General features: G+C 39.5%; 1 protein-coding gene across 15 annotated transcripts in view; it reads right to left on the bottom strand.

Moving 5' to 3' along the window:
• The window catches only part of LOC134483112 (IQ domain-containing protein M-like), a 220896-nt gene that overhangs the window by 107150 nt on the left and 92344 nt on the right, over window positions 1–21402 (bottom strand). For 12 of the 15 annotated variants that reach the window (XR_010060048.1, XM_063278343.1, XM_063278348.1 and 9 more), the window contains 2 exons: window positions 13454–13569; window positions 3208–3269 (listed from right to left, as the gene is read on the bottom strand). Coding sequence is in view for 14 of the 15 variants with exons in the window: in XM_063278343.1 (XP_063134413.1) it covers window positions 3208–3269; window positions 13454–13569 (178 nt within the window). In the remaining variant the exon portion in view is untranslated. The remainder of the gene's footprint in view (window positions 1–3207; window positions 3270–13453; window positions 13570–21402) is intronic. The other 3 variants (XM_063278342.1, XM_063278351.1, XM_063278350.1) reach the window with 1 other exon arrangement.

The raw sequence follows: 21402 nt of genomic DNA, 5'->3' as shown, positions 1-21402 counted from the left end.
CCCACTATTATTGTGTGAGGTGCAATGTGTGTTTTGAGCTTTAGTAAGGTTTCTTTTACATATGTAGGTGCCCTTGTATTTGGGGCATAGATATTTAGGATTGAGAGTTCATCTTGGTGGATTTTTCCATTGATGAATATGAAGTGTCCTTCCTTATCTTTTTTGATGACTTTTAGTTGGAAATTGATTTTATTTGATATTAGAATGGCTACTCCAGCTTGCTTCTTCTGACCATTTGCTTGGAAAATTGTTTTCCAGCCTTTCACTCTGAGGTAATGTCTGTCTTTGTCTCTGAGGTGTGTTTCCTGTAGGCAGCAGAATGCAGGGTCCTCGTTGCGTATCCAGTTTGTTAATCTATGTCTTTTTATTGGGGAGTTGAGGCCATTGATGTTGAGAGATTTTAAGGAATAGTGATTATTTCTTCCCATTATATTCATATTTGGATGTGAGGTTATGTTTGTGTGCTTTCATTCTCTTTGTTTTGTTGCCAAGATGATTAGTTTCTTGCTTCTTCTAGGGTATAGCTTGCCTCCTTATGTTGGGCTTTACCATTTATTATCCTTTGTAGTGCTGGATTTGTAGAAAGATATTGTGTAAATTTGGTTTCGTCATGGAATATCTTGGTTTCTCCATCTATGTTAATGAGAGTTTTGCAGGATACAGTAACCTGGGCTGGCATTTGTGTTCTCTTATGGTCTGTAGGACATCAGTCCAGGATCTTCTGGCCTTCATAGTTTCTGCTGAGAAGTCTGGTGTGATTCTGATAGGTCTGCCTTTATATGTTCCTTGACCTTTTTCCCTTACTGCTTTTAATATTCTTTCTTTATTTTGTGCATTTGGTGTTTTGACTATTATGTGATGGGAGGTGTTTCTTTTCTGGTCCAATCTATTTGGAGTTCTGTAGGCTTCTTGTATGCCTATGGGTATCTCTTTTTTTAGGTTAGGGAAGTTTTCTTCTATGATTTTGTTGAAGATATTTACTGGTCCTTTGAGCTGGGAGTCTTCACTCTCTTCTATACCTATTATCCTTAGGTTTGATCTTCTCATTGAGTCCTGGATTTCCTGTATGTTTTGGACCAGTAGCTTTTTCTGCTTTACATTATCTTTGACAGTTGAGTTGATGATTTCTATGGAATCTTCTGCTCCTGAGATTCTCTCTTCCATCTCTTGTATTCTGTTGGTGAAGCTTGTATCTACAGCTCCTTGTCTCTTCTTTTGGTTTTCTATATCCAGGGTTGTTTCCATGTGTTCTTTCTTGATTGCTTCTATTTCCATTTTTAATTCCTTCAACTGTTTGATTGTGTTTTCCTGGAATTCTTTCAGGGATTTTTGTGATTCCTCTCTGTAGGCTTCTACTTGTTTATTAATGTTTTCCTGTGTTTCCCTAAGGAAGTTCTTCATGTCTTTCTTGAAGTCCTCCAGCATCATGATCAAATATGATTTTGAAACTAGATCTTGCTTTTCTGATGTGTTTGGATATTCCATGTTTGTTTTGGTGGGAGAATTGGGCTCCGATGATGCCATGTAGTCTTGGTTTCTGTTGCTTGGGTTCCTGTGCTTGCCTCTCGCCATCAGATTATCTCTAGTGTTACTTTGTTCTGCTATTTCTGACAGTGGCTAGACTGTCCTATAATCCTGTTTGTCAGGAGTGCTGTAGACCTGTTTTCCTCTCTTTCAGTCAGTTATGGGGACAGAGTGTTCTGCTTTCGGGCGTGTAGTTTTTCCTCTCTACAGGTCTTCAGCTGTTTCTGTGGGCCTGTGTCTTGAGTTCACTAGGCAGCTTTCTTGCAGCAGAAAAGTTGGTCTTACCTGTGGTCCCGAGGCTCAAGTTTGCTCACGGGGTGCTGCCCACGGGCTCTCTGCGGCGGCAGCAACCAGCTTGCTTTCATTTTTGATGTTATCATTTTGCATCTTCTGTCATTCTTTTGAAAATCAAATGTGGTAGAAGTTTATAAATTTCATTCATCTTTTCAAAGAACTTTTGGATTTGTTAATTTTCATTATCTTAAATTTTTTGTTTGATTTTTATAATTTGTGCTAGGTTTTTTGTTTAGGGTTTTTTTTTGGTTTGGGGGGTTTCTTGGGCTTTCTTGGGGGTTTTCTTTTGCTTTTGTTTTTGTTTTATGTTTCGTTGTCTTTTAAAAATAAAGTGTTGGATGTAGGCTTGTTCATGTCTACATTGGTCTAATTAATTGGTGGTTTGTCTTTAAATGTCCAATGTCTAGAATTTTCTTCATTATATTAACAGCGTCATTTTCTATATTGGAGAGGCCCTGTCTTTATCTGGTGCATTAAATTTTCTTTATGATACATATATTGCAATGTCTAAAATAATTCTTTAAAGATTTATTTTTATTTTTAAATATGTGTATAGGAGAAGGGGTCATGCATGCTGTCACCCACAGAGGCCAGAAAGAATATTATATGTCCTGGAGTTACAGGCAGTCGTGATCCACCTAATGTGTGTGTTAGGGTCTGAACCAACATCTCCCAAGTAGCACAGGATCATTACCACTCAGCAATCTCTTCAGCTCAAATCCTCTCCTTTTAATGTAGCCAATTAACCCAACTAATAATTAATTGTCCAAGTTTTCATTTTAGGCTGGACTCTGTGGTTTGTTTTGCACATGCACAGTTCAGAGGCCAGCTAGTCATTGAAGAAGAGTTTACATTCAGACCCAGACCTCCCCCTCTGAACTCTTCTCCTTTGGAGAACTCCATAATTAGTTTCCAATTACTCTTTAGCTCCAGATTCACCAATAACATTAATAAATGAATACATTCCAAACTTATGAAAAAGCTCACATCCGGAAACTGACCTTTTCATAGAACTTGCTCTGTAAGCAAGAGGACCTGATTTCAAATCCCTAGCACCCACGTAAAAAGTCACACACCAGCAACATGGCAAAAAGACAGGTGGATCTGGAGAGCTCGCTGGCTAGCCAGTCTAGCTGAGGTTCTGGTTCAGTGTGAAGCCTTGTCTCAAGGTAATAAAGTGACCAGCAATAGATGAAGATGTTCAATGTCTTACCCTGGCTTCACCGTGCATGCACAGATTCACATACTTGCACACATGTAACACAATTAATTGAGTGCTCAACAACTTATGCTCCCTTATATTTCAGCATGAAAGCCATCAGGTATATTGTCAGCATGAGAAATAAGCACACTGATTACTATCTTTCTTCTCTGGTATAAAAGACCAACCTTTTGTTTAGAGGCTTCAGCTCTTTCTTGATAGGTTGTATCTCTTTCTTCTTCAAGGGTCTCTGGAAAGAGTTAAGAAAAAAAATAACTTGACTACCTGTAAACTTTTATTCTAATATATATCATAAACGTTTCATCCACTTCATAATTGCCCATGATCATTACTTTTGAAAAAAAAAAGTAGGTATGAGAAACTTGAAGTAATCCTGATAACTGAGTGAAAAATAGAACATGGAAAGTCATTGTTAGCGGAAGGCTTTGTGGTGTAATATCGCATGTACATACTGTGTAGAAAATTTGTCTTTTCTATTCACATGTAAGCTTCGATAACTGGAGCCAAAACATACCTTATATAAATACTCAGAAAATATAAAAGGCAACATAAAGATTAAATGTAAAGATGTTGCAAAGGTTTGAGGATACGTTTATTGCTTATTTAAAATTATAGCTCTCACCTACAAAGCTAAGGTTCATTTTATATTTCTTTAAATACAGTCTTAGTTGTATATATTCACACTCTCTTGTGATATTTACTAAGATTCTTTTTCTACAATCGCATTAGGAAGCAAGACCTTTCAAATGAAAAGATGTCATGTTTGTCTTTCTGGGTCTGCGTTACTTCACTCAGGATGATCTTTTCTACTTCCATTCATTTGCCTGCAAATTTCAGGATGTCATTGTTTTTAACAGCTGAGTAAGAGTCCAGTGTGTAAATGTACCACATCTTCTTTATCCATTTCTCAGTTGAGGGACATCTAGGTTGTTTCTAGTTCCTGGCTATTATGAATAAAGCTGCTATGAAGATAGTTAAGCAAGTGTGCTTGAGGAAAGATGAAGCATCTTTCTGGTGTACACACAACAGTAGTATAGCTAGGCTTTCAGACACATGGACTCCCAACTTTCTGAGGAACCGTCACATTAACTTTTATAGTGACTGTACAAATTTGCACTCCCATCAGCAATGGAGGAATGTTCCTCTTGCTGCAAAACCTCACAAGCCTGAGCTGTCACATGTTTGTGATCCTAGCCATTCTGAGAGGTGTAAGACAGAATCTCAAAATAGTTTTGATTTGTAATTCTCTGATATCTAAGGGTATTGAACATTTCTTTGAGTGTTTTGTAGCAATTTGAAATTCCTGTTCGAGTTTTCTGTTTAAATCTGGTGTACCCATTATTTTTTATTAACTTCAGTATTTCTTATTTACATTTCGAGTGTTATTCCCTTTCCCGGTTTCCGGGCAGACATCCCCCTAATCACTCCCCCTCCCCTTCTTTATGGCTGTTCCCCTCCCCATCCTCCCCCCATTGCCACCCTCCCCCCAACAATCTAGTTCACTGGGGGTTCAGTCTTAGCAGGACCAAGGGCTTCCCCTTCCACTGGTGCTCTTACTAGGATATGCATTGCTACCTATGAGGTCAGAGTCCAGGGTCAGTCCATGTATAGTCTTTGGGTAGTGGCTTAGTCCCTGGAAGCTCTGGTTGCTTGGCATTGTTGTTCATATGGGGTCTCGAGCCCCTACAAGCTCTTCCAGTTCTTTCTCTGATTCCTTCAACAGGGGTCCTATTCTCAGTTCAGTGGTTTGCTGCTGGCATTCGCCTCTGTGTTTGCTGTATTCTGGCTGTGTCTCTCAGGAGCGATCTACATCCGGCTCCTGTCGGCCTGCACTTCTTTGCTTCATCCATCTTGTCTAATTGGATGGCTGTATATGTGTGGGCCACATGTGGGGCAGGCTCTGAATGGGTGTTCCTTCTGTGTCTGTTTTAATCTTTGCCTCTCTATTCCCTGCCAAGGGTATTCTTGTTCCCCTTTTAAAGAAGGAGTGAAGCATTCATATTTTGATCATCCGTCTTGAGTTTTATTTGTTCTAGGCATCTAGGGTAATTCAAGCATTTGGGCTAATAGCCACTTATCAATGAGTGCATACCATGTGTGTTTTTCTGTGATTTGGTTACCTCACTCAGGATGATATTTTCCAGCTACAACCATTTGCCTACGAATTTCATAAAGTCATTGTTTTTGATAGCTGAGTATTATTCCATTGTGTAGATGTACCAGAGTTTCTGTATCCATTCCTCTGTTGAAGGGCATCTGGGTTCTTTCCAGCTTCTGGCTATTATAAATAAGGCTGCAATGAACATAGTGGAGCACGTGTCTTTTTTATATGTTGGGGCATCTTTTGGGTATATGCCCAAGAGAGATATAGCTGGATCCTCAGGCAGTTCAATGTCCAATTTTCTGAGGAACCTCCAGACTATTTTCCAGAATGGTTGTACCAGTCTGCAATCCCACCAACAATGGAGGAGTGTTCCTCTTTCTCCGCATCCTCGCCAGCATCTGCTGTCACCTGAGTTTTTGATCTTAGCCATTCTCACTGGTGTGAGTTGAAATCTCAGGATTGTTTTGATTTGCATTTCCCTTATGACTAAAGATGTTGAACATTTCTTTAGGTGTTACTCAGCCATTCAGCATTCCTCAGCTGTGAATTCTTTGTTTAGCTCTGAACCCCATTTTTAATAGGGTTATTTGTCTCCCTGCGGTCTAACTTCTTGAGTTCTTTGTATATTTTGGATATAAGGCCTCTATCTGTTGTAGGATTGGTAAAGATCTTTTCCCAATCTGTTGGTTGCCGTTTTGTCCTAACCACCGTGTCCTTTGCCTTACAGAAGCTTTGCAGTTTTATGAGATCCCATTTGTTGATTCTTGATCTTAGAGCATAAGCCATTGGTGTTTTGTTCAGGAAATTTTTTCCAGTGCCCATGTGTTCCAGATGCTTCCCTAGTTTTTCTTCTATTAGTTTGAGTGTATCTGGTTTGATGTGGAGGTTCTTGATCCACTTGGACTTAAGCTTTGTACAGGGTGATAAGCATGGATCGATCTGCATTTCTTCTACATGTTGACCTCCAGTTGAACCAGCACCATTTGCTGAAAATGCTATCTTTTTTCCACTTGAAGGTTTTGGATCCTTTGTCAAAAATCAAGTGACCATAGGTGTGTGGGTTCATTTCTGGGTCTTCAATTCTGTTCCATTGGTCTATCTGTCTGTCTCTGTACCAATACCATGCAGTTTTTATCACTATTGCTCTGTAACACTGCTTGAGTTCAGGGATAGTGATTCCCCCTGAAGTCCTTTTATTGTTGAGGATAGTTTTAGCTATCCTGGGTTTTTTGTTATTCCAGATGAATTTGCAAATTGTTCTGTCTAACTCTTTGAAGAATTGGATTGGTATTTTGATGGGGATTGCATTGAATCTGTATATCGCTTTTGGTAGAATGGCCATTTTTACTATATTAATCCTGCCAATCCATGAGCATCGGAGATCTTTCCATCTTCTGAGGTCTTCTTCAATTTCTTTCCTTAGTGTCTTGAAGTTCTTATTGTACAGATCTTTTACTTGCTTGGTTAAAGTCACACCGAGGTACTTTATATTATTTGGGTCTATTATGAAGGGTGTCGTTTCCCTAATTTCTTTCTCGGCTTGTTTCTCTTTTGTATAGAGGAAGGCAACTGATTTATTTGAGTTAATTTTATACCCAGCCACTTTGCTGAAGTTGTTTATCAGCTTTAGTAGTTCTCTGGTGGAACTTTTGGGATCACTTAAATATACTATCATATCATCTGCAAATAGTGATATTTTGACTTCTTCTTTTCCGATCTGTATCCCCTTGACCTCCTTTTGTTGTCTGATTGTTCTGGCTAGAACTTCAAGAACTATATTGAATAAGTAGGGAGAGAGTGGGCAGCCTTGTCTAGTCCCTGATTTTAGTGGGATTGCTTCAAGTTTCTCTCCATTTAGTTTAATGTTAGCAACTGGTTTGCTGTATATGGCTTTTACTATGTTCAGGTATGGGCCTTGAATTCCTATTCTTTCCAGGACTTTTATCATGAAGGGGTGTTGAATTTTGTCAAATGCTTTCTCAGCATCTAATGAAATGATCATGTGGTTTTGTTCTTTCGGTTTGTTTATATAATGGATCACATTGATGGTTTTCCGTATATTAAACCATCCCTGCATGCCTGGGATGAAGCCTACTTGATCATGGTGGATGATTGTTTTGATGTGCTCTTGGATTCGGTTTGCCAGAATTTAATTGAGTATTTTTGCGTCGATATTCATAAGGGAAATTGGTCTGAAGTTCTCTTTCTTTGTTGGGTCTTTGTGTGGTTTAGGTATAAGAGTAATTGTGGCTTCATAGAAGGAATTCGGTAGTGCTCCATCTGTTTCAATTTTGTGGAATAGTTTGGATAATATTGGTATGAGGTCTTCTATGAAGGTTTGATAGAATTCTGCACTAAACCCATCTGGACCTGGGCTCTTTTTGGTTGGGAGACCTTTAATGACTGCTTCTATTTCCTTAGGTTGTTTATCTGGTTTATCTGTTCCTGATTTAACTTCGGTACCTGGTATCTGTCTAGGAAATTGTCCATTTCCTGCAGATTTTCAAGTTTTGTTGAATATAGGCTTTTATAGTAAGATCTGATGATTTTTTGAATTTCCTCTGAATCTGTAGTTATGTCTCCCTTTTCATTTCTGATTTTGTTAATTTGGACACACTCTCTGTGTCCTCTCGTTAGTCTGGCCAAGGGTTTATCTATCTTGTTGATTTTCTCAAAGAACCAACTTTTGGTTCTGTTGATTCTTTCTATGGTCCTTTTTGTTTCTACTTGGTTGATTTCAGCTCTGAGTTTGATTATTTCCTGCCTTCTACTCCTCCTGGGTGTATTTGCTTCTTTTTGTTCTAGAGCTTTTAGGTGTGCTGTCAAGCTGCTGACATATGCTCTTTCCTGTTTCTTTCTGCAGGCACTCAGAGCTATGAGTTTTCCTCTTAGCACAGCTTTCATTATGTCCCATAAGTTTGGGTAAGTTGTACCTTCATTTTCATTAAATTCTAAAAAGTCTTTAATTTCTTTCTTTATTTCTTCCTTGACCAGGTTATCATTAAGTAGAGCATTGTTCAATTTCCACGTCTATGTGGGCATTCTTCCCTTATTGTTATTGAAGACCAGCTTTAGGCCGTGGTGGTCTGATAGCACACATGGCATTATTTCTATCTTTCTGTACCTGTTGAGGCCCGTTTTTTGACCAATTATATGGTCAATTTTGGAGAAAGTACCATGAGGACCTGAGAAGAAGGTATATCCTTTTGCTTTAGGATAGAATGTTCTATAAATATCTGTTAAGTCCATTTGGCTCATGACTTCTCTTAGTCTGTTTACGTCTCTGTTTAATTTCTGTTTCCATGATCTGTCCATTGATGAGAGTGGGGTGTTGAAATCTCCCACTATTATTGTGTGAGGTGCAATGTGTGTTTTGAGCTTTAGTAAGGTTTCTTTTACATATGTAGGTGCCCTTGTATTTGGGGCATAGATATTTAGGATTGAGAGTTCATCTTGGTGGATTTTTCCTTTGATGAATATGAAGTGTCCTTCCTTATCTTTTTTGATGACTTTTAGTTGAAAATTGATTTTATTTGATATTAGAATGGCTACTCCAGCTTGCTTCTTCCTACCATTTGCTTGGAAAGTTGTTTTCCAGCCTTTCAGTCTGAGGTAGTGTCTGTCTTTGTCTCTGAGGTGTGTTTCCTGTAGGCAGCAGAATGCAGGGTCCTCGTTGCGTATCCAGTTTGTTAATCTATGTCTTTTTATTGGGGAGTTGAGACCATTGATGTTGAGAGATATTAAGGAATAGTGATTATTGCTTTCTGTTATATTCTTATTTGGATGTGAGGTTATGTTTGTGTGCTTTTCTTCTCTTTGTTTTGTTGCCAAGACGATTAGTTTCTTGCTTCTTCTAGGGGGTAGCTTGCCTCCTTATGTTGGGCTTTACCATTTACTATCCTTTGTAGTGCTGGATTTGTAGAAAGATATTGTGTAAATTTGGTTTTGTCATGGAATATCTTGGTTTCTCCATCTATATTAATTGAGAGTTTTGCAGGATACAGTAACCTGGGCTGGCATTTGTATTCTCTTAGGGTCTGCATGACATCTGTCCAGGATCTTCTGGCTTTCATAGTTTCTGGCGAAAAATCTTCTGTGATTCTGATAGGTCTGCCTTTATATGTTCCTTGACCCTTTTTCCCTTACTGCTTTTAATATTCTTTCTTTATTTTGTGCGTTTGGTGTTTTGACTATTATGTGATGGGAGGAGTTTCTTTTCTGGTCCAATCTATTTGGAGTTCTGTAGGCTTCTTGTATGCTTATGGGTATCTCTTTCTTTAGGTTAGGGAAGTTTTCTTCTATGATTTTGTTGAAGATATTTACTGGTCCTTTCGGCTGGGAGTCTTCACTCTCTTCTATACCTATTATCCTTAGGTTTGATCTTCTCATTGAGTCCTGGATTTCCTGTATGTTTTGGACCAGTAGCTTTTTCTGCTTTACATTATCTTTGACAGTTGAGTCGATGATTTCTATGGAATCTTCTGCTCCTGAGATTCTCTCTTCCATCTCTTGTATTCTGTTGGTGAAGTTCGTATCTACAGCTCCTTGTCTCTTCTTTTGGGTGTACCCATTTTTAATTGGATCATTGGGGTGTTTTTTTTACGTCTTGTTTCTTGAGTTCTATATTTTTGGGTACTGCTGTTAAGGAAAGGATAATCATGCTATAATCCACAGACCCAGAGTGGCTAAGGAATGAGAAGTGTTCAAGGGCTGATAAACACATCTCTGTATCAAGGACAAATGAAATAAATTTTTCAGGTGAAGTTAGGGCAGGTGGGGATGGGAGCAGGAGGGATAAGGCCAAGGAAGAGATAGGGAGCACTGATAAAGATCACTGGAATCTGTAAGAGTTACCCTAACAGTCTGCTAATGGAGGATATGGGGCTCAAACTGTCTTCCTTCTATAACCAGGCAAGGCTCCTAGTGGTGGGACTGGGACATCAACCCAACCACAAAATCTTTGACCTTTAATTCGTACTGCCTGTAAAATATGGTGGAGTAAAGGTGGCACAGAACTTGTAGGAACAGCCTAACAATAACTAGCCCAACTTGAGGCCCATGCCTGAGAGGGAGCCCATGCCCGAGACTGCCTAAAAAAAAAGCAGAAACCAGAGGTTAAGTACAGCCAAGAGACACGGGATAGAACCAAACAGGACTGGCAAAAAAATAAAAATAAAAAGTCAATGAAACAGAAGACCCTTTCACAGAGACAGCAGCGTTGACTTGCCCACGGTCTCCTGACCTCCATTGTTTGGCACTGGGCTCACTCTTCAGTCCTGTGGAGCCATGGGGAACACCATGAGTGTACTGCTCCCCTGTGGGGGCCTCCGGGGACCCAAGCCTCACCAGCTTGGAACCGTACCCTACCAATGCTTTCCCAGGTGGGTCTGCCTGTGTCACAGCTGGCGGAAGTGAGTTGTACGCAGTCCACTGACCTCCTTTCACTAGCACTGGGCTTGCCCTTTGGTCCATGGGAGCTTTGCAGAACTCTAAGAGCTTCTTGCTTAGAGGCAAACAGGGCCTCCAAGAACTACGGACTTGGAACACTGCCCCACAAATCCCTTGCTTGTGGGGTCTGCCAGAGGCACATCCAGCCGAGTCCAGTGCCCAAACCTCCATAGTCAGGCTCATGGCTCCCTCCCTTCCAAAAAAGCCCTGCTATCATCAAGTTCATCCAGCCAGCACCAGGGAAATCTAGATGCCTATAGGAGAGCATAAGAACACAATCAGTAAGAGTCAGGCGCCACCAAAGCTCCGCTATCCTGCTACAAATTTCACCCCAGTTATAATTCTACAAGGGTAGAATGTAGCCAGGTCCATTGTTGGAACATGGAAGTCCCTAGTAGAGTCCTTCTTCCCCTTCGATACTTCACGCAAACACTTTGACATTCACATTTCTGGAAGCACTTTGGTCTTCTGAACATCTACCAGAAAGGTCCATTGAGCTCTACTTAGAGCACACAACCGCTTCTGTAGCCAGAAACTCCAAACTCTTTCACATTCCCACTGCAAACGTCTCCAAAGGCTTATGAACCACTGTTTTCCACAGCAGGGACTCCATTTTTCGGTGCTGATTTTCTAAACCGGTTATTTTGTATCACAAGGATTATAAACTTAGGAGAGGAAGGATTGTTTGCATGGTTTGAGAGGGTACAGTCTACCATGTCAAGGATGGCATGGTGGCAAGACTGGCTCATAGTGGCAACTGGTTGCATCGTATCATCAAGTTGAGAAGCATAGGAAACGAAAATCAAGTTATAACCATAAGGCGTACCACTGTCCATCTAATTTCTGCTTCCTGGAAGTCAGATAATCTACCAAAACAATGATAACAGCTAGCAAGCAAGTGTTTAAGCATATAAGCCTGTAGGAGACATTTTCCTTCTAAACAATAACTATCATGAATTGAAGAATGTCTTCCATAAACAATATATAACAATGACTTAACTTTTTTCTGGAAATTATACACATGTAGACATGAAAACATAGACATGTCTATATTTTCCATTAAAAAGAATCCATGTAATTTTCATATCCAAAAAAGACTTGTAAAAATTTAGTTTTAGCAAAGTAGACTCATAAAGATACGAGTAACATAATTAACACCATAAGATAAGAGTGAATTTTAAAGTCGTGGCTATAGGACTTTAAATGATAAGAACTGTTGCTGGTGAATGGGTAAAGATGCTTTCTGCTAATCTTGTTAAATTTGGTTCAAACTCCACAACCCACACAGTATAGGAAAGAACTCACTCTTACATATTGTCCTCTGACCTGTACGCCATGGCCCACGCATCACTACCCAAAAATAAAAACAAACAGACAGACAGACAAATAAATGTAAAGGACTATTCAACGTAAAGAAACATTTCAAATATACTTCATTCATATTTAATTATAATTAAACTGTGTTCTTCAAACATGCAAGAGACCTAGCCATCAGTGCGACCATCTTTGGATACACAGATCTTAGGAAGCTAAGATTAAATGTTATCAGAAGATAGGAGACACCAGACTCCATACAAACAGAGGAGAGACCACACAAAGCAGACAGCTGCCGTGCAGTCAACGGGGAAGCTTCAGAAGAAACACCTGCCAGCAACCTTGATAGCTAACTTCTGGGATCCAGAACTGTGAGAACAATGAACTTTTGCTGATTAACTTATCTAGTACCACTCACTGACATTTTTTTCTATGGTGGCAAATGGAAAAGGAGAAAAATAAATAAATCATTAACATATAAAATATAGGATAAAAGAAAAGAGGGGTCGCGCATAATCACACACAGGGAGGATCATGTAAGAGACACAAGATACACAGACTGATGTTCTGAGACACAGTGTTATAGCTCTGGAATCTTTTTTTTACAGAATTGGTGCTGAAGATGTTTAAGGCTGAATTTCCTGTGGTATTCACATCGCTGCACCTAAGGACTTGCTCTAATAGAAGAACCCAAAAAGACTATCAGATTATTGCTTCACGTGCTCTGAATTAGGGTCTTCATTCTAAAAGCCCTAAATTGGATTTTCTCGGTCCCTCAATTATCATCCTTCAAGTAGATGTGTTTCTCCTCAGTCTCTACTCGACTCCTTGGTATAATACAGAAACAGTAGCTGTGTAATCACATATAGAAAAAAAATGTGATGATCCTTTGGCTAAGTGCTTTTCTAATAAAATATAGGCACATGTTATGGGTCAAGGTGATTAGTAAATTTTACGCAAGGCATGATAAAAGGGCTCAAGATTTGCTTCTGGCAGAAAAGAGCATCTGTTTGTTTATTTGTTTGTTTAATTATTTATTTTGGTGAGGTTGCTTTTGACGTTTAGACAATACCTCAGAACTGTTGCCTAGGCTGGCCTCAAGCACACAGCCAATTCTCCTGCTTTGGCCTCACATGTGCTGGGACTGCAGGCATGAACTAAAAAGACGTAGCTAAGAAGATGAATTTCAATGGAGAGTTTAGAAATGAACTAGGCTCACTGTAAAATTTCATGGCTTTTTTTTTTCCATCAAAATCGTCCCAGTATTTTACTGAGGGGAAAAAAAACAACAGCAAGTAAATGACATGTGCATATTTAAAAAATACTTACGAGAGCACCAGTGGAAGGGGAAGCTCTGGGTCCTGCTAAGACTGAACCCCCAGTGAACTAGATTGTTGGGGGGAGGGCGGCAAGAGGGGGAGGATGGGGAGGGGAATACCCATAAAGAAGGGGAGGGGGGAGGGGGATGTTTGCCTGGAAACCGGGAAAGGGAATAACACTCGAAATGTATATAAGAAATACTCAAGTTAATAAAAAAAAATACTTACAATATAATAATCCTTAAATATTATCGAGGCTCCTGATAAAGTCTGAGCAGATTCATGAGGCAAATGGGAAGATCTCATCAATGCAGTGCTCCTCTGATCATAAAGAGTCCTGTCAGCTGGAAATATTGATGGAGGTTAAAATAATATTTATCTAAGACGAGTACATACTGATCATAGTGCTTTATAACACAAGAAGGAAAGCAAAACATCTTTGTGGGCTCACTTTTCTGTGTTAAAATCACATCTTGTCATCTCATCAGAGAGAGATGAAGAAGCGATGGCCCTGCACGAAGAGAGACTTGAATTAATTAGCTCCCTAAGTAAAGTGCATCCAGGGTGCAGGCAGCAAGCTAACAGGTTCATCCTCGGGGACTCACTTCTCCAAGAATGTTGACTCCTTTGTTTTTTGTTTTGTTTTTTTGTTTTTGTTTTTGTTTTGTTTTGTTTTGTTTTTTAAGGAGACTTCGAGTAAAATCCTATTTGTGAGTTGCACACATAAAAAGAAAACGTCTCTGACATGTAAGTACATTAAAAGGAAATCCAGAAAATTATTAAGGACTAAGTTTTAAAAAATGCAAAGTAAATGAAATTGTTAACGGCGCTAAAGTGGGAGAGAAAATGGACAGACAACAGACACCCTCCGTTCTTCTGTGGAATTCTACGGCAATCTTTTCCTTAAGAAAATGATGAGTGCGACAACTAACCACCCCTGGGAGCTCTGAGCCACCAACCAAAGAACACACATGGGCTTGGAAAATACCAGGAGTTCGTATTATTCTGCTGTCTTCTGCATATCTCATTGCCAACCTAGACACAACTGAAAATGCTTCATCCTTTTCTTGGATCCCAGCACCCATTTGGCACTAAATGGCATGCCAGCCAGCAAAAGCATACAAATGAAAGCCCCCAAGCAAAACCACTCCACGAGGGGACAAAAATTATTTCACAGGATTTAAAGTACCACCTTTTGGAGGACAAAATGTTTTTACCATATCATCTTTCCTTAGTCTCCAATACCTTCAAAATTAGAATAGTAATAGTCTCTAAGTATCCTCCAGGTGGAAGATTTTTTTCCATTTTTATTCAAATTTATGTGCTGAAATTAAGCCAATTATTTAAACAGATTGGCTATGTTTCCGAAACCTAATAAGCATGGCTGTTTTAGAGATCTAAATTGTTCAAGTGATTCACAGAAAACTGGTAATGCTATGTGTACCTGGGCATGCCACCAAGCCTGAGAGGACAGGAGGAGAAAGGAGGAAGCAAAGGATTCCCCGGCATTTCCTCACGTTACAAACAATAGATTTATTCAGTTCATCTGGACATTGGCAATAAGACAACAGCAATTTGAACTTTGCATAGAAGGTTTCACCCAAGCAAGAAACTAAATGCTGTGAAGTAACAGTGCATGCAGCTGACTCTGGAGAATGCCCAATGCAAAGCCAATATATCTTTATTAGGACATGACAGAACCAAATGGGTTTAGTGGTCTTGGGTCCCCAGAGCCTCTCTAATGCTAAGCTCATTTTGTCTCCTTTCTATCAATCCCTTTGTATCAATTAATTCTTAGAGTTAACTATATACACAGTTTTAATCTGTAGGTGATTACAAACAATAGTTAGGAGAGGGAATTAGCAGTTCTTGGTTTGATTATTTATATAATTAAAAGGGATGGTAACCTACAGTTGACAAATAGCATCTTAACCATTTGAATAATCAAATCTCAGAAAGGTGCTTGGGTAGATGAATTCTATCTGCTATATTAGTTGAATTTTAGAAAAAAATGGCAAAACGGTCCATTCAAACTAATTCATATGTTATTATTTTATAAAATGAAACAATGTATGTATTATCAAGTTATGATCGCTACTGTCTTTTGTTTGAATAAAATGAACTGTTTTGAAATAGATTCAAGAAAAATAAAGACGGGGTTGGGGATTTAGCTCAGTGGTAGAGCGCTTGCCTAGGAAGCACAAGGCCCTGGGTTCGGTCCCCAGCTCCAAAAAAAAGAACCAAAAAAAAAAAAAAAAAAAAAAAAAGAAAAATAAAGACGTATGTAGAAGAAAAACAACATTGTTCACTATTTTCATGTTAACGGCTGACACCCCTATAAAAACTGATTAATAAAAGGAATCCTGTTTATTTATCAAAGTTTTACAAGACACAAACCTTAAGGTCCTAAGAAAGCTTACTTTCTACTTAGGCCTTAAAATGGTTTATCTTGATTTTATGACTGAACCTGGTATTACTGAGGAAACATGCCTCTCCAGGTATCTCTGAGGGTATCACCAGAGAGGTTTAACTGAGGAGAGAAGATCTATCCTAGATGTGGATGATGCCTTGCCACAGACCAGCATCCCAGGCAGAATAAAAATAAGGAAGACATCAGCTGAGCTCCAGTTTTAGAAACACTGTGTTCAGATGCCCCATAGTCCTAAACATAGTAAAAGCAATATACAGCAAACCAGTAGCTAAATAAATGGAGAGAAACTTGAAGCAATCCCACTAAAATCAGGAATTGGACAAGGCTGCCCACTCTCTGCTACTTATTCAATATAGTACTCAAAGTCCTAGCCAGAGCAATCAGACAGCAAAAGGAAGTCAAATGGATACAAATTGGAAGGGAAGAAATCAAAATGTCACTCTTTGCAGATGAGATAATAGTGAACTTAAGCGACCCCAAAAGTTCCACCAGAGAACTACTTAACCTGATAAATAACTTCAGCAAAGTGTCAGGTTATAAAATTAACTCAAACAAATCAGTAGCCTTCCTCTACTCAAAGGATAAACAGGCTGAGAAATAAATTACGGAAATGACACCCTTCACGATAGTCCCAAATAACATAAAATATCTTGGTGTGACTTTAGGCAACCAAGTGAAAGATCTGTATGACAAGAACTTCAAGTCTCTGAAGAAAGAAATTGAGGAAGATCTCAGGAGATGAAACATGCTCATGGATCGGCAGGATTAATATAGTAAAGATGGCCATTTTGCCAAAAGCAATCTACAGATTCAATGCAATCCCCATCAAAATACCTACTCAATTCTTTATAAAGATAGAAAGAGCAATTTGCAAATTTGAAATAATAAAAATAATAAAAAATAATAAATAATAAATAAATAATAAAAAAACAGGATAGTGAAAACTATACTCAACAATAAAAAAACTTCTGGGGGAATCACCATCTCTGACTTCAAGCTGTATTACAGAGCAATAGTCATAAAAACTGTATGGTATTCGTATAGAGACAAGCAGATAGATCAGTGGAACAGAATTGAAGACCCAGAAATGAACCCACACACCTATAGCCACTTGATCTTTGACAAAGGAGCTAAAACCATCCAATGGAAGAAAGGTAGTATTTTCAACAAATGGTGCTGGTTCAACTGGAGATCAGCATGTAGAAGAATGCAGATTGATCCATGCTTATCACCCTGTACAAAGCTTAAGTCCAAGTAGATCAAGGACCCCCACATCAAACCAGATACACTCAAACTTATAGAAGAAAAAGTGGGGAATAGTCTCGAACACATGGGCACTGGGGAAAATTTCCTGAACAAAACACCAATGGCTTATGCTCTAAGATCAAGAATTGACAAATGGGACCTTATAAAACTGCAAAGCTTCTGTAAGGCAAAGAACACTGTCATTAGGACAAAACAGCAACCAACAGATTGGGAAAGGATCTTTACCAGTCCTACATCTGATGGAGGGCTAATATCCAAAATAAACAAAGAACTCAAGAAGTTAGACTCCAGAGAGACAAATAACCCTATTAAAAATGGGGTACAGAGCTAAACAAAACATTCTCAGCTGAGGATTATTAAATAGCCAAAAAGCACTTAAAAAATGTTCAACATCCTTAGTCATCAGGGAAATGCAAATCAAAACAGCCCTGAGATTCCACCTCACACCAGTCAGAATGGCTAAGATCAAAAACTCAGGTGACAGCAGATACTGGCGAGGATGTGGAGAAAGAGGAACACTCCTCCATTGTTGGTGGGATGGCAAACTAGTACAACCACTCTGGAAATCAGTCTGGAGATTCCTCAGAAAATTGAACATTGAACTACCTGAGGACCCAGCTATACCTCTCTTGGGCATATACCCAAAAGATGCTCCAACATATAACAAAGACACGTGCTCCACTATGTTCATAGCAGCCTTATTTATAATAGCCAGAAGCTGGAAAGAACACAGATGCCCTTCAGCAGAGGAATGGATACAGAAAATGTGGTACATCTACACAATGGAATATTACTCAGCTATCAAAAACAATGACTTTATGAAATTCATAGGCAAATGGATGGAACTAGAAAATATCATCCTGAGTGAGCTAACCCAATCACAGAAAAACACACTTGGTTTGCTCTCATTGATAAGCGGATATTAGCCAAAAAGCTCGAATTACCCAAGATGCAATTTCCACGACTTTTATCATGAAGGGGTGTTGAATTTTGTCAAATGCTTTCTCAGCATCTAATGAAATGATCATGTGGTTCTTATCTTTGAGTTTGTTTATATAGTGGATTACATTGATGGATTTTTGCCAAAAAGCTCAAATTACCCAAAATGCAATCCAAAGACCAAAGGAAGCTCAAGAAGGATGACCAAAATACGAATGCTCTCATTCCTTCTTAAAAGGAGAAAAAAATATCCATAGGAGGGGATATGGAAGCAAAGTTTAGAGCAGCAACTCAAGTAATGGCCATTCAGAGCCTGCCCCACATGTGGCCCATATATATACAGCCACCAAAACTAGATAAGATTGATGAAGCTAAAAAATGCATGCTGAAAGGGACCAGATATAGATCTCTCCTGAGAGACACATCCAGAGCATGTCCAGTACAGAGGTCAATGCTAGCAGCAAATCACCAAACTGAGAATAGGATTCCCTGGGTGGAATTAGAGGAAGGATTGAAAGAGTTGAAGGAGTTTGCAACCCCATAAAAACAACAATGTCAACCAACCAGAGCTCCCAGGGACTAAACCACTACAGAAAGACTATACATGGACTGACCCAGGGCTCCAACTGCATATGTAGTAGAGAATAGCCTTGTTGGGACACCAGGGGAAGAGGAAGCCCTTGGTCCTGCCAAGGTTGGACCCCCAGTGCAGGGGAATATGGGGGGGTGGCAGTAAGGGGGGGTGTATGGGGGAAATACCGGTACGGGGGAGGGGGAGGGGAGGGGATGGGAGCTTATGGACAGGAAACTGGGAAGAGGAATAACATTTGAAATGTAAGTAAAGAAATATATCTAATAAAAGTTTTTAAAAGCAAGAAAAAACATAAAAAAGAAGGGAAAAATAAATCACTAAAATCTAGAGTTTAAAAAAAAAAGAACATTTTTCCAAACTAGAACTCATGCCATGGTTTTATTCTCTTAGAATGAGATAAGTAAGAAAGAGTTTTGAAATGAGTGGTGGAAAGGTTGTTTGTTGGAATATCAAGTTAGAAGGGCTTTATTGAACGTACTGAAGCAGGAAGGCAAATAGACCTTCGAGCGGGACGACTACTGCAACAACGGCAGAACTGATGTCCCCACAAAGGAGCAGTGTTCACACCATGCAGGTTGTGTTGTGAGATTGCTCCTCTTGTAGGATAGGTGTCGAAGACAGGCCTTTGCTCCTATCTCACCTTTGACTTGGAAACTGTTACCGGTAACTGCAGCTCAGCTTTGGTAAGCATCGGGTGTAGCAGGATCAGATCATCAAAGCAAGCACCCTGCTCCACCATTTTACAACGTGAGCTTCAAAGAGTGATGTCCTAGTCACCCACTTAAAATTTCAATCAAATGGATAGAAATCAGGATCGGTCTTGATTCTTATGATCTAGTTTTCTTCCCTTTTTCTACGAAAATTTATTCCTAAACTTTTTAGAAATGTTTAAGATTTCAGAAAATGACTGTGCCCTTCAGATGAAGCCGATCTAGGTCCTTTTCTTCCCTGTTTTCACCACTCTATAATTTAATCAGCCTCAGTGGATGTTTCCTATGATTACTGGAGAAACATTTTAGCCAATAGGCTTAGTAATAATAATAAAAGCCTATGTCATGCATATGTTTAGAAAACGCCATGGGAGTGAACATTAAAAACATTTTTAAAATACTGTTTTTCAACAAAGATGCTATGCAATGTAAGGAATATGTATAAATTATTTCAGAAGAAAAATCAACATTTTTCACATTGTATTTTACAGAATAAATCCCTGGTCCTAAGCCTTTAGGTGTTTCTATTTTAGTTGTCTGTTGTTGTTGTTGTTGTTGTTGTTGTTGTTGTTGTTTAGAAAGTTTTAATTCAATTAAAATGTAATGATTTAGCTATAAACATAATGAAATTCAACAAAACTTCACATGATCGAACATTGGTTACAAACTCCTTATGTTGGGGATACATTTAATTTTAAAGAAAGAAAGAACAGCAGCCTATAACACTCAGAAATTATCAATTTACTGAAATTTTTGTACTTTCAGAACATTAAACTGACTGGTTTAGACGAATGTTGAGAGAACTGGGATATGAAGCGATCTGCCAGAGAGTTTGGCTTTCAGGCGTAGAACTATGTACTTGATGTAAAGAACCATTGCTTCAGTCTGCTTGCAGTCTTTACTTTTTAAAAAGCACTTAAAAATAGTGTCAACCATTCAGAGCCTGCCCCACATGTGGCGCGCATATATATATATATATGTATATATGTATATATGTATATATGTATATATGTATATATGTATATATGTATATATGTATATATGTATATATGTATATATGTATATGTATATGTATATGTATATGTATATGTATATATATATCCATCAAAACTAGATAAGATGGATGAAGCTAAAAAAAAAATGCATGCAGAAAGGGACCAGATATAGATCTCTCCTGAGAGACACATCCAGACCATGTCCAATACAGAGGTCAATGCCAGCAGCAAACCACCAAACTGAGAACAGGACCCCCTTTTGGAAGAATTACAGGAAGGATTGAAAGAGTTGAAGGAACTTGCAATCCCATCAAAACAACAATGCCAACGAACCAGAGTTTCCAGGGACTAAACCCCTACCCAAAGACTGTACATGGACAGACCCAGGGCTCCAACTGCATATGTACCAGAGAATAGACTTGTTGGGGCATCAGGGGAAGGGTTCTGCCAAGGTTGAACCCCCAGTGCAGGAGAATATGGGGGAGGGCGGTAGTAGGGGGGATGTATAGGGGGAATACCCGTACGGGGGAGGGGAGGGGAGGGGATGGGGCTTAAGGACAGGAAACTAGGAAAGGGAATAACTTTTGAAATGTAAGTAAAGAAATATATCTAAAACTCTCGGATCCCTGGCCACAGCAGCTCACTGCTCCCAAACCCCGTGGGAGAGCTCACCACCCGGGCAGGCGGGCACTCCTGAGACTGCAGAGCGGAAGAGACCACCAACACTGCCCACCCCTGCCCACATCCCTGGCCCAAGAGGAAACTGTATACGGCCTCTGGGTTCCTGGAGATAAGCGCACAGGAGCAGCAGGTCCCGTGCGTCTGATACACCGCCGGAACCTGAAGGGACCGACCAGATAAACAGTTCTCTGCACCCAAATCCTGTGAGTGGGTAAGCTAAACCTTCACAGAGGCAGACACACCCGGGAAACCAGAAGAGACTAGACTTTGCCCACATTACTGATTCCAGAGGAAACCACCAAACGACATCTGGAACCCTGGGGCACAGAAGCTCCCGGAAAGGGCGGTGCAGATCTTCCTGGTTGCTGCCGCCTCAGAGAGCTCATAAGCAACACCCCACGAGCAAACTTGAGCCTCAGGACCACAGGTAAGACAAACCTTCCTGCTCCAAGCGACCTGCCGGGTGAACTCAAGACACAGGCCCACAGAACAGCTAAAGACCTGTAGATAGGAAAAACTACACGCCCGAAAGCAGAACACTCTGTTCCCATAACTGGTTGAAA

The sequence above is a fragment of the Rattus norvegicus genome, chromosome 19 (genome assembly GCF_036323735.1).
Source record: "Rattus norvegicus strain BN/NHsdMcwi chromosome 19, GRCr8, whole genome shotgun sequence".
In the NCBI taxonomy this organism is placed as follows: Eukaryota; Metazoa; Chordata; class Mammalia; order Rodentia; family Muridae; genus Rattus; species Rattus norvegicus.
Note: the sequence above shows the minus strand (reverse complement) of the source record. Positions and strands in the feature narration are given on the sequence as shown.